At 32.3% G+C, this 14,085-nt stretch overlaps 2 protein-coding genes across 7 annotated transcripts in view; one reads left to right on the top strand and one right to left on the bottom strand.

Moving 5' to 3' along the window:
• The window catches only part of LOC107267462, a 29,101-nt gene extending 21,205 nt beyond the window's left edge, over window positions 1-7,896 (top strand). For all 3 annotated transcript variants that reach the window (XM_025084822.1, XM_025084821.1, XM_015739229.2), the window contains 9 exons: window positions 2,890-3,486; window positions 3,650-3,747; window positions 3,838-3,940; window positions 4,180-4,531; window positions 4,647-4,760; window positions 6,013-6,174; window positions 6,251-6,445; window positions 6,548-6,864; window positions 6,988-7,896. In XM_025084822.1, coding sequence (XP_024940590.1) covers window positions 2,890-3,486; window positions 3,650-3,747; window positions 3,838-3,940; window positions 4,180-4,531; window positions 4,647-4,760; window positions 6,013-6,174; window positions 6,251-6,445; window positions 6,548-6,864; window positions 6,988-7,190 — 2,141 coding nt within the window. In that variant the 3' untranslated portion in view covers window positions 7,191-7,896. The remainder of the gene's footprint in view (window positions 1-2,889; window positions 3,487-3,649; window positions 3,748-3,837; window positions 3,941-4,179; window positions 4,532-4,646; window positions 4,761-6,012; window positions 6,175-6,250; window positions 6,446-6,547; window positions 6,865-6,987) is intronic.
• A 1,223-nt stretch (window positions 7,897-9,119) lies between these two features.
• The window catches only part of LOC107267463 (transmembrane emp24 domain-containing protein 5), a 7,528-nt gene continuing 2,562 nt past the window's right edge, over window positions 9,120-14,085 (bottom strand). For all 4 annotated transcript variants that reach the window (XM_015739233.1, XM_015739232.2, XM_025084823.1 and 1 more), the window contains 3 exons: window positions 13,196-13,392; window positions 10,853-10,919; window positions 9,120-10,657 (listed from right to left, as the gene is read on the bottom strand). In XM_015739233.1, coding sequence (XP_015594719.1) covers window positions 10,427-10,657; window positions 10,853-10,919; window positions 13,196-13,392 — 495 coding nt within the window. In that variant the 3' untranslated portion in view covers window positions 9,120-10,426. The remainder of the gene's footprint in view (window positions 10,658-10,852; window positions 10,920-13,195; window positions 13,393-14,085) is intronic.

Below are 14,085 nucleotides of genomic sequence, written 5' to 3'. Positions count from 1 at the left end.
CAGGAACATTTAATAATGGCCACCTCGGATGCTACACGAAAACCGGTAGAGATCGTAAAGGATTGCTTGTTGACCTTCGTTCATGATTTTAAGTGGCCGTCAGCCTTGGCGCCGGATCGGTTCTTCTGATTGGTTCATCTGCCGGACAGCAGCAGCCAATAGACGGCTCACGACAGCAATCACAAGACACGGGATTGGTCCAAATTCGTCTTTTGGATCTTGATGAAGTCTTGGATTCACAAGAAATTTCCTGCTACGTATACGAAGGTTTTCGGTTATGAGATTATTTTTCAATAGGACTTTGATTTATGCTTTTTTTTTATTTATTAATTTGAATTTCTTTAGATGCTCGCACGCATATTGTCACTCTAATTGGAATTTTCTTGACATGTATAAAGAAAAATTCGATTTTGCGCACTTGGATCACACAACATTTGCATCGCAATGTTTTACACTTTGCAATTTTGTTGTATGATTTAATTTTACCGATTGACTTCAAGTCGTGATGCTTTTTTGAGCTGTATTTTTTTTATGACATTTTCTTTGCTTATTTGTTAATTACAAGATAATATATGTCTTAACGCTTGGGAAATAACGAAAGCATCTCAATGTCTGGGAAATCTTACCAATGCGAGTTTCACTTTTCACTTTCATGTTTCACGTGCACGAATATTATTTATTATTCAAAATTATATTGCATTGAGTGCATTTTAATTGTTATTGTATTCCCAACGTACAGGGGCATTACTTGCGGAATATCAATTCTTAAAATCCGGTATGCCTGTATTAACTTTCAAGAAAAGCACATGTAGTTTCATACATGTATATTATCAATCCAAATTGATGAGTAAAGTAAGAATTGTCTGTATACCGAATATTAACATACAATTAACTAATTATGCACTGTATTAGTATTAGCACTACATTAGTATACGTATTTTCAATCCTTTATTGGGTGCCAGGCCGAACTACAATTGTTATACTTTTTGAGTGACGCCCCTCAGATAAGGGTTTAATATTTATTGAGACACGGCATTTAGCTATCACCGTCACTTTGCACGCTTCGTTTAATTTATAGTCTTTAAGGATGCTTGCGCGACACTGCAGCCCACAGATAAGGGAGTGACAATGGAAGTTAATAATAGTATTTAAAAAATGCAACTGTCATTAATATACTTTATATGGAGAAAAATTAATAAACTTTAACAGCATTGAATAACCTATCAGTTTTGTTTAAAGTAACAAGTTTTACTTCTGAAATGGTCCAATTTGATTTATACTTTACTATAATGAATTGCTTAAAAATTTCTTTAACAATAATATAGGCTACGACATTGGATAAACAAGATATATTTAAATTTGGAAGTATAGCAGAAAAATATATGATGTAGGGATAATTAGATTTTCTTTTTCTTTATCCTAAATAAATTCAATGTTATTAAGTGTTTGTGTTACTGTTACCTTGTCTTTTTTCATACTTAGTTACCCAATGACAGTTGCACTTTATAAATGTCTGTTAAATTTCTTTTGGTTTAACGAGAACAAAAAAATGGGAAGAGATAAATTGGATAAAGAAAGTGATAAGGAAGATGTGAAAAACAAATCTGTATCAAAGTCCTACTTAAATACCGAAAGGTCTTGTAACCAACGATAAATCATATGATGATTTGTTAAGGCTTCTCTGTATTTAGATCAGAGACTAGAAAATAACAGTTTTCGAAGTTTTCTTTAGGAGTGTGCCCCCCCCCCAGATTTTACTTTTTTTTAATCTCCAAAACGATAAGGCCTAGGAAGTTGAAATTTGATAGGCAATTAGTTCTTCCCCTGAAAAGAGGGTGCATGAGCATCTTAGTGATCGGAAGTTTTCTAATACTACATATTTCCCCGTTGATTCCTCAACGGGTTACAAACTAGTATTTCCATAAATTTACTATCTATAATAAATTAATATTATAACGTGATCTTGAAAATATATCAGAAATGTTCCTATTTAAATTCTTTAAAAAATGTTGCAATACACATTACTGAAATCTCTCATATGCACAACATCCAATAATAAGGAAAGGTAACAACCAAGACAACACGTACTGTCCAAAAATCGTCTTCAAGACGTCTCATGTGACCGAAGTTGTCTTTTAAAGATCCTAAAGATGATTTTAGGGTTTAAAGACTGTTTGGAAGATTCGTGATTAGTAAAATCTGATACGAGAAACATAATTAAATAACAATACTTATTTAAGTATAACTTTTATATGAGTCATCATTAAAAGTAGTATTGATATTTAGTACACCCCTTATTCGTTGTATATGTATTTGTTGAACTCTATACTTCTTTTTGGTTGTTAAAAGTACTGCGAATGGGAAATAGACTAGTAATATTATTTATGAGATGCGTGACCTATTATTTCTGTGTACTTGCAAGGTTGTTCACATATTTCACATGCTCAGATCAAGTTAGATCACAGGTGATGTAGAAAAGGAAGCAAGTGGATCCCTAGTGACTTTCAAAACTTATTAGTTTCTGTAAAGTTTTTGATCTCGATGCCAAGGAGCCTTAACAGCGAATGGTTGTACCATTTGTAGCATATATTAATAACTTGCGAACAAAAATTTGTGCTTTGTTCAATGAACATATTAATAAGAAGATAACAACGCATCAATTTAACATTTTAAAGAGATTAGACCTAATAATTGAAGTAAGAGTACTGTAAGGATGATTAGTAGTTTTAAATATTTCTTAGTATCGCACCATAAGTTTTATTGCTTGTAATATGCCATTATTATTATATTTAGGTAGCGAAATCAAGTTCACTTTGACGGTCCAACTCGCAAATTTATGGCATACGCATTTTGACATAAGACTAATTGACAAATGTTTTAATTTTGTAGATGCCACTTCGGATGACAGCAACTACGAGACACTGTATTCCTCCCAGGTGGATGAGTTCAGTACCGACTCTGAGTCAGAATCCTTCAACAAAGAGCAAAACTTGACATCAACAGGAATCTTGTACGAGAAACGTAACTATTGTAACAACAACAATGACAACAAACTTGATGTAAGAAAGAATTCTGAGGTAAAAGTGGACGAAGCGCCTTTACGACCTACTCCACCTACTCCTCGTGAACCTAGTATTACTCAGACATTGGGTAGACGGATGAAGATTCTAAGGCGTACTTGGAGCTTCACTAAGGGCAGCTTAGGCAGGATGCGAAAGAGAACTGAACCAGAAACAAGTTTCGACGAGACTCCAGTTAAGCAACAAAATATAAATGATGCTCGCAAATACTTTAGCTTCAAGAAACACTTTCGCAAGTCTATAACAGGATTGTCCACGTTCTACCTGGAGAATAGCACCGATTCCAATTATCTAAGAGAGGAAGCTCCGACTAAGGAAGAAATTTACGCTAATGCTAACTTATATACGCGAGCTGGACTTTGGAAGGATGATAATCAATCTGTAGAAGATGATGTCAGTACACCTGGTAGGACTATTTTTGTATTGACCCCAAACGTATATTTTTTTGGAATGTCCTTATTTCATTTTCTATTTGAGTCTTCTTACGTTTGAAGATGTTGGGTCTTAGTGAGCATTTGCTTCTAGATTATTTCAATATTGTATTTCAAGCTTTGTTTATTTAATTTCAGATCATTACAGTGTCCTTGCCGAAGAACCTCTTTATCAGTTCTATGCTGCTGCAGTCGCAAGAGTAGCATTCGAGTCTGATTCCGATGGATACGAAGAGGTATACTTAACAAAATTCAATATATGTTAATTATTTGTATTATTCGATAATCAAATTAATAATTAGTTATAATTAATGATTATGTTTTAGGTAAATGACGTAACTCCGTCACCAGCAACCACAGACCTTGGTAAACCTGGACACAGAACGTTATGGTGCCAAACTCCTCAAGTGATACACAGTGGCCTTTTACGTAAGTTATTTTCCATTTTTGTTCCGTAATGAACTTCCGAATACGATCAAAGAATAAAAATCTATATCGATTATACTATAAATTTCTTTGCAGTCAATTACTTAACAAATATTATTATTGCTGTTGATAAAATCAATTTAACCATGGAAAAAGTCTTTTAGCTTCGCCAACCTGTGTTCAATTAACTGTAGACCCGTAAAGTGCAATTTTTCTTGAAATTAAATTTATTTAACTTTCAGAGAGATTAACAATGGAAGAACGTAAAATCCAGGAAGCCAAGTTTGAAATTTTAACGTCAGAAGCTTCTTACCTAAATTCTTTACGTGTCCTTGAAAATGAATTCGCATCAAATTACGAACTGAATAATGAAATCTTAACGACCTTGGAAAGGAATAAATTGTTTGGTGGACTCTCGGCTGTTCGTATGACCTCGGAGAAATTATTGACTGACCTCGAGAACATTTGGCGTGACGATCCACTGCTTGGAGACTTACCCGATGCACTCCTTAAGCATGCTGAGAAATGTTCTACTACCTATATTCAATATTGCTCGAATCAAGTCACCATAGATACTGTACTAAAGGAGTTGAGGTAATTTTTTACACGATGATGTGCAGTGTGGTGTCCTCATTTTGAGGCATAATAGTTTTAATAATAATATTGATAAATTAGATTCTATTTGCATTGTTATGTTGGTCTACTTCAGAACTAGAAAAGGATCAAAGTTTGTCGAAGTCATTTCTAATATTGAAGCACATCCTGCGTGTCAGAGTCTGTCGCTCCATTCATTTTTGATGTTACCAATGCAACGAATTACAAGGTAAGAATTACGTAACGCATATGATTATATTTTACCTTGGTGTATTGTTTATTGTTTTATGCATACATATAATTACGGCTCTTCCCTACTAAGGGTTACGTGAGTGTCACGATTCTGTGATTGGTTTATTACTTTTTATTGGGTCTTAAAAATTTGGATGGAGTATTCTACATTCCTGGAAACAGATTATCAACATAATTAATAACGAATCTTGAATAAAATTCAGTGTTTTAATCCATTGTTATATGATCCGTTCCGGTAAACCTCTTTACTTAACTCATTCATGCAATAACAACAAAAAAACTGAATGCGAAAGACATTGAAATTTCAAGTATACCTATATTTGTCTTTCATTGAGGTGAAATATGACCTTTTATAATACTGGTCTACTCGTGACAAGGAATTGTACATTTAAGAACCTTAAAGAATCAATTAAGAGGGAATGGAAGAGACTATTTCTATAAGTGATTTGTCAAGCAGACGAGGCTGGAAGCAAAAGGAAACTGCGCTTCTAAAAATCTCGACAGAAAGTATTATCAATTAATTTATTACAAGAAATTGAAGCCTTACGATAAAATGGCTTTCCCTACGGAGTCAAATTTTTGAATTTTTTTTTAAATATATAAAATGTAACTGAATTTTGAGAGTGACAGACTACGGATTTGTCATTGCGACCCGACAATACCTTTGCTCTTCCCTATTCAACACTTATTTCATTGTTGCACAGAATCACACATGTAAAAAAAAAAAGGAGATACGCAGGAAAATTTTTATATCTGTCAAGTTTAAATCATATCGCTGAGAATTCCTCTCGTATAGCCAATTACGAGATTTTCAGGTGGAGTCTTCTCGTTTCCAGCCTCGTCCGTGTGACAATTCACCTATACAAATAGTCTCTTTCATTCTTTCGTAAAATTTGAATATTAAAAAAAAAAGTTAGGAAATATTAATTTCTTGTCTATAAATGCAATATCATCCACTCGTAGTGTATAGATTTTTAATGGGAAACTATATTTATTTTTTGATAACTTGAAAATTGAAACTTATAGTTATTATGATACGCAATGACGTAGATGAGAATTAATTCTGCATCATTTTTGAATCATCTAGTTTTTGAATAAACAATAAAGCTCAGTGAATAAACGCTGATGATGAAGAATATTCTTCTTTCACTTTTCAAAGCATCCTGTTCTCTCGAGTATTGAAGTATTTACTTTCTCGATTGAATGTTTAATTTCAAAGTACGTTTCAGGTTACCATTGTTAGCAGATGCAGTTCTATCGAAATTACCAACCGAGCACACAGAGAGATCAGTATGGGAAAGCGTGTTAGCAAGGCTTACTCAGGTTGTTGCAGATTGTAACGAGGGTGCAAGAGTCGCAGGACAACGCGTGGAGATGGATGCTCTTGCAAGGTACAATTAAAAAATCAATAAATAAAAAACTATCGACGTTTAATCCTGGATTTATAACTGCTTCAATTTATTTTAGAAAATTGGAATACTCGGCCAAAGTTACACCCGTATCATTACGTGACAAGTACCTAGTACGTAGTGGAGCTGTAGTTCAACTATCAGGGAGGACAGATGCAGAGTACAGATTGACATTTGGCAAGAAGTTCCATAAGACACCGCTTTACATATTCCTATTGACAGATTACCTTTTAGTTTCAAAACCTAAAATAAGGTGAGCTGTGTCACTTTAGTATTGTGAGGTATTCTTGTTCAACATAGATCCTTCATTTAAGTAAAACTGATTTGAGTAACTTGACCATGATGCGTTTTTCAGTGCCCACGACGAGACGTACACAGTAATTGACACTTGCAAGCGGAATTTAGTAGCTCTGGAAACAGCGTCGGAAGATTCGCTATTCGCAGGTCGTAACGCCATGATTCTAACGTTACTGGAAAATTATCAGGGTCGTGAGGCAGAGTATGTGGTGACATGCGATAGCGACACCGAACGACAGAGATGGCTTGATGCTGTGTCGTCACCTAAATCTGAGCTTGTCGGCGAGAGACTCTATGAAAGCTGGGATTGTCCTCAGGTGATGGCGCTCTATTCATATTCACCTAGACAACCGGACGAGCTTGCTTTGCAACCAGGTACGAATTTATTCATAAAATTTCTTAAACGTCTGGAACCAGATAAGCATAAAACTTAATGGTATTATGATACGTGTTCAATGGATTTATAATTGTTAGTGGCATCTACCTACTATGTTGCAGGGGACGTTATCAATGTCTTGAGAAAGATGATAGATGGTTGGCACCATGGTGAAAAACTTTTAGATGGCGAGCAGGGATGGTTTCCGGGCAATTATACGAAGGAAGTTGCTTCGGAACATGTTCGGGCACGAAATTTGCGCCAGAGACATCGGATACTGGCACTTAGTGGTAATATTCTTCAGCGACGAGCTAAGCGAGTATAGTAAATATTTAATGAAAAAGTTATCTAGCTTTACGACATTCCAAAACTATTTTTGTTTTTTAATAATAGAGGTCAGAAGTGCTTTATGTGAAATATTTTGACAATCCTTTTTTTATATTTGAGAATAGTTCATCGGGATACAAGTATGGCCAAGTGCGATATTTGATAAGAAAGTTAGTCAAATTGTATACGGGAGTATAATCGAAGTACACAGCGTGACATGAAAGCAAATAAGGCATTGTGATACTCGTCTATTTTTAGCACTCTCGCACTATTCTAGCTATTTATTTTTTATCAATTTTGCGTAATTTTTGTATGCTCACAGTCTTCATATCACGAATTAAATGGAGGGAAGGGGCGTCCCCTTCGAGAATAATATTGGAACTGTATCAAGTATTTTCTGACCAATCAAATCGTCATGGACTGCCGTTACTTCTGTTTCATTTAAACATTTTGTTTACATTTAAACGGACAGGTCTATCTTTTCTGTCAGAGGAAGAACGCGATTGTACACGAATTTTGACGAAATAAATAATAGTCGAAAATAAGTCTTTTTCTTAACAAGTTTAATAAATGTTTAAGAAACAACAGCTTAATACGTTAAAGTATTTGTGTTATATATTTCCTTTAAATATATGTTATATATATATGAATTGTGTTATATATTTTCTACTAAAATCGTTGAAATAAAGACTAAAATAATTCTCTTCCGCGTTTGATCAAATTTATTGATTACGGTGTTTTTTGCATTACAAGCGGTTGGACACCGGTGACAATAGTATTTGTATTTTCGACAGCCGTTTCTCGATATCATATTTGATTTTTGTAGGCATTACTGCACGAAGCATTTCAGAGTATCTTGTACAGTCATCATCGTATAAAAAAAAAGATGAATAGTTCGGGTCTAAAAACGTTTTCGTATTCAAAATTTTGAATGTTTTAAATCAATCAAATGCAAATTTGTTGGAAAAAATTAAGTACAATTACAATTTTAAACTATTATCTGCTAATGATGATCAATTAAGACATAATTACATGATTCGTGCAATCATGCCGTATGAATTCCTCTTTATATTTTCTCAAAGGTACCGTATTGTATATTTTGACAACAATTTCAGACAATTTTGCGGACTTTTCCAAATGTATTTGTTCTATGTTTAGATATACCTAATGCCTCAAGGTACATTCAGTCACTTTAATGCATTGTATTTTTTTCATTTGTACAGATTGACTCAATTTTTAACAAATAAATTATCGAGTCATTTTGATAGTTATTATGGTAATACAAATAACAACTTTTTTTCGGTTATTGATTTTATTAGGAAATTTAAAAATATTTATCAACTCCAAACTTTTGAGGAAAATGACGGAACACTCGATAACACTTTCTCACCGCCGACTTATCCAATTGTTTGAATAATTAACAATAATAATCTGGTTGTTATTTTTAGTAAAAATTATACGAGTTAAGAAACTTGAGAGTTGCTGAATCTTATCAGTTTAATTAACTGTAATAAATATATAGACTTATTCGGGACTCATTGATTATAGATTGGGCAACAGTGGGCCTTTAATTATTTATTATAAAAAGACATTATATTATCCATGCAAATGATAATACTCTCCTTAACTTGATTGATTCTTGCACAAATCCTGAATTTAATATTTTTATCGTAATATGAAGTATTACATGCTTACAAATGTGTAAGCTTGAACAGTATTATATGTATGTTCATAAACATGTAGACTTTATACAATTTAAAAAAAAGTTCACTAAATGCACGGATTCAGCGATTACATTCCGCAAATGATTATTAAAAATATTAATTACTTGAACAAAATAATACTTTTGCTGCATATTCTACATTTTCCCTATATTGTTTTTAAACGTTTTAAATAATTATTTCTGGGTCAATGTAAACACTCGAAATAATAAATATATGCCAATTTATTCGTATTACATCATATAAGTACATTGTATAGATAATTTGACGTAAATTCGTATATTCTGTACAAAAACTGATTCTACCTTCAATTAGAACATACTATACATCCGCATACCCATATAGCTAGTCATATCATTTATCATTACTGTATTTTATTACTGTTCTGCATAAACATGTCGATAATGATAACTATTTATTCTTGCATACAGTTGTTTAATGCTATTCAATGCGCGTTTGTTTTGTTATTATAATTATTTTGGCGGGTCGCACCTTTTATGCGAATAATATAAAATTTGTTATTCAATGAAGACCATTTATTATTTTTAGCGTAAAACAATTATCGGTAATCTACGGATATCGTGAAAGACAATGTAATGACAGTATAATTTTTAACACATTCAGTGTCAGCTGTCACTATATTGTATTCACCATTTTTAAGTCGCAATTATTTACCCCCACATTTGGATTCAGTGATCCCAAAAACGCTTAGATATGAAGTATCGTTGAAATCGCAGTGATAGACATTTTTTTTTTATAAAGAACACGTTTGTGACACAAAAGGTTAATTAATATTTAAAGAAAAGTTAACGATTTCTTTTGCAACCAAGCATTGATACGTACTAAGCACAGTAATAGTTAGTGCATTATTTTCTGAGCAGAAAGTACCAGAAGCATTTATTTTTTTAAATTGAATTTATGCACGTTCCTTTAATTAAAAAAAAAATGAATGCCTTTTTTATTATTGGCACGGGTCGCTTTTTGAATACAAAAATGTAATGACCTGTGTAGCTATGTGAAATATCATCCTATAATACTGTTGATAGTATGGTTCTTATGGAATGTAATAATGGATACGTATTATTGGTATAAAAAGAACTCATAAAAATAATATAATGAGCTATACTGTGACGATATTTATGACGTGTCATGCTATTAATTCCTACGATATAGTTCAACGTTTTATGAAAAATATTTTAGTATAGCTTTATTTTAAAAATCGACAAATGGAATTTTACAATTAAGAATCCATAACAATTTCTTCAAATTTTATAACGCGACATTGGCGATTGTGATAAAATGAAAAAAAAATGAATTAACCGGTATTTGTTTAAATATCATAAAAAATTAATGGCTGTGTAAAACTTTTCTAAATTCATTTCTATAATAACCTATTTAATGTCTAGGAATGATTCCTCGGTAATAAAAATATTGACGAATTAATCAACATGGATAAGCCTTTTCCTTCACCATTGGCAATGGAATTTTATATAATCTTAATGCTTCTACTGTCTTAAATGCCAACTCTGGAGTACGTAGAAGGTCTTACTTCGAATAGTCTACGTACAAAGTAAACCTGTAAAACAGTAGTGGCAGCAATGACAATGATCTGGGCAATGGACCACTTTTGCACATAGGAATTATTATCAAGAAGTAAATTTAAGTCTCGAGCCTCCCGACTGCGACTTAGATGCTGTGTTTGCAGAATCTCATTGATATTCTTCTCAACGCCGACAATTGTATGCTGTGAAATAACAAATTATTATAGTTCGCACTATTTCATACTCTTGTGGAATTCTCTGTAGGTTTCAATATATGTAATTAAGGGTTTCTCAGAAGTACTGCATCAAGTAAAGTTAATCAGACTATTGTATTCCTACTATAGAATCATTTTCAGTTGATGCAATATTCTAATGAACCCTTAATATATGTTACTTACTGTAAAGTTCTGAACCGACAGATTCAATTCTTCTAATTCTTGTGTGACTTTATCCCACTGATCATACCTACATAAAAATATATAATATATACAATTAATAAGAACAGCTTATAAAAAAAGATTGTGACTTATCTAAGCTTTAGAAATATTTATGTGCAGTACAACTTTATGTAAAGCAAGTTTATTCAAAGAAGTCACATGCCAGCTAATCAACAGTTTGCATTATATAGAATTTTACAAAAAAAGTATGCATACCTATGAAAAAGTGAATTACATATATTTTGTTTAGATGCAAACAATGCATGTAAAATTTATTGAAAAATTAATAGACAAAATAACCTAGGTTTTGGTACTATTATATTCCTAATAAAACTTTTAAATAATTCTCTTGTAAGTATCTAATTTCTCTTAGTGAAAAGAAAATTCATCTTTAAAAAGAGTATGCATACTTCTTAAACAACTGAATAAATTCATAAAAATATTCAGCTGTGATATCCCTTTGACGTATAATGGTACTCAGAAGTACCATCTGGCAATTCTAAAAAGAAACAGTAATCTACATCCGATTCAAACGACAATTATTGGTAGCCGCAGGTTTTAAGATTCACTGAATTCGAATCTGAAGACAAAATCTTCAAGTTCAAAATGGCGAATTCAATATGGTGAACCAAAATGCAAAAAGTAGTTTCTTTCAAGGTGAAAATCGGTACTCGGAAGTCTTTTGGGTTGCTGATGACGAATTTGCGATTGAAATTCAAAAATTCCAAATGACAGATCCTAATTCAAAAAGTAGTTTCAATTTGTTTTGAGTATTCCTGAATACCGAGTTTCATCTACATGAATCTACTTTTTGCATGTTTGTCGGATATGTTGGATCCGCCATGTTGAATTCGTGATTTTTGAGTTCAAAATCGTAATCAGCAACCCAAAAAACGTTCAAGTACCGAGTTTCATTCACATCAAGCTGTTTTTTGCATTTTGGTTCACCATTTTGCATTTCTGGATTTTCAACACGGATTCGTAATTAGTGCCCCAAAAACCCTTCAAAGGAATATCAACCGTTCCAATAATTTGGTCGATTAATCCTAACTCGTCATATCTGAGCCGGTTGACCGGGAGAAACACCTAATTTTCACTAGTTCTTCATGATGCGGTTTTTTGTAAATTTTATAACCTTTTAGCAAATTGTTTTTGCTATTAAACTATAAATTTAATCTTGTTAGTCAAACTCCGGTGTTTCTATTTAACTATTAGCACTTGATAGACTTTAAATATATGTTTTTTATATTTAGCATATTTTGAAATAATTATTTTTATTATCTTTGAGATATGGACCGTTTAGTTTGAAAGTGGTGTAAGTCCATTTTCTCTTATTTCGAGAAAATTTAATGTTAACATATCTGTTAATTAAAAAATGTAAGCAAATTATATGAAGTCTGGCGATATTTCTACTGTTTTATCAATATGTAATTTGGTTATATAAATTTGTTTTAGGCGTATTTTACTAAACTGATGTATACTTACGGGCTGCAAATGGACTTACACCACTTTCAAAATTAGACAATTGTAAAAATCGTTTAATTTCAATTTTGAAAAATCAAATATCACTTAAAATATACTTGATATTAATCCAATTTTGTTTACAAATAATGACATGACATAAAATAGAAGTAGTATTTTTAATTTTAGGCGCTAATTACATTGTTAAAATTACAAGATATTGATAGTATTTACTTATGCTCTGCATGGGGCTTTATTTCTGTGTGAATTTATTTAAAATAAAATGAAATAAATATTTTCCAATTGTCATAAAATAATATTGATTGACCATTTGTTCTTACCTATATCACTATCTGATGTTAATATGAAGTTATAAATTTTATGAAAAAAATAGAATAAGTAACCGAAACTAGTAACTCTTGACACGCAATATAAAACAAATGTAAAATAACAGGCTACTGATTGGCAACCATATGCTATAAGCCACCTACCTCTGTCAATTGGACTTACACCACTTTTAAAATAAACGATCCATATATTTAAAATATATTCTGATTATATTTTTTATATACTCAAAACGGCCAAAAGTTATATATTAAAAATATATTTTACATATTATAAAAATATGTATAGTTGAAATACATATATTTCACATGTATAACTATATGTTTAGAATACTTTTTTTATATTTTAAATATATATAAATTTCCATGGGAGTATAAACGAACCTAAAAAAGCCCAGTCGGTCTGTGACAGATCATATGTGACGGTTTAAGGGTGAAAAAGCAGGAGTAACTAACTCAGTTAACAAAAAACAGTATTACAAAACTTCTAGTTGCATACCTGATCACAGTGAGATACAGATTGACCAATTTTGCAGCAAATCTGGAGAATTGATTGTCGATGCAGATACTATAGTAACCACCAAGCATGGATAGGTCTTGATAATCAGCACTGGCACGCCATTGATAAGGATGAACAATTTCACCAGCTGGATTTCTTACAGCAAAACCAGCCTTCAAATCACCACCACGAAGCACCTGTTAATTGTTAAAGAAGGTATTAATATTAATTTCACATAAATCCATTGCCCTTTCAATATGTCCAGTGTCATAAATCGTTCCAATGTTGACTTAGATCTGACACGATCTTATAGAATCTGATTTCATCTGATTTGATCCAATAAGATCAGGTCCGATCTAACACAAAATTGGAACGATTTTCAAGTAATATGCGAGCAGATCCGCTAATATTTGACAAATTCTAAAATCAGATTTGAACGATTCAATTTTCCCAAAATGGAGATCCGATCGGATCTAATTAAATCTTAATTAGATTAAATAAGATCTAATGATTTTATACCTTGATCCGAATAGAACTTACGTTGACTTTTGTAAATTCAACCCTAAATCTTTTAATATTACTAAACTCGTAATTCCATGTTTCAACATTCTATGGACGTTGTCACTACTATGCAATTGCATATAGTTTATCATTGGAATCCCTCGATACTAGTTTTTTTGTACTATTTAAACTTATAACCTAAAAGAGATCTCTGAATGTGATTTCACGAGTCGATCATTGCGTATTCGAGCAGAAAACAAAAAATCCCAGCCGAGGAATTTTCTGAGTACTTTACATGCATGCGCGCCAAGGTGCCCTCGCTTTCTGGCAACACCGCTTTCGGGCATTCAACCATCCGCGTTGGTTAGGGTATCTTAAAGGGGGGGGGG

Source organism: Cephus cinctus, unplaced genomic scaffold, assembly GCF_000341935.2.
Source record: "Cephus cinctus unplaced genomic scaffold, Ccin1 Ccin1_scaffold0404, whole genome shotgun sequence".
NCBI lineage: Eukaryota > Metazoa > Arthropoda > Insecta > Hymenoptera > Cephidae > Cephus > Cephus cinctus.
The sequence above is the reverse complement of the archived record's forward strand: the minus strand, read 5'-3'. Positions and strand labels throughout refer to the sequence as shown.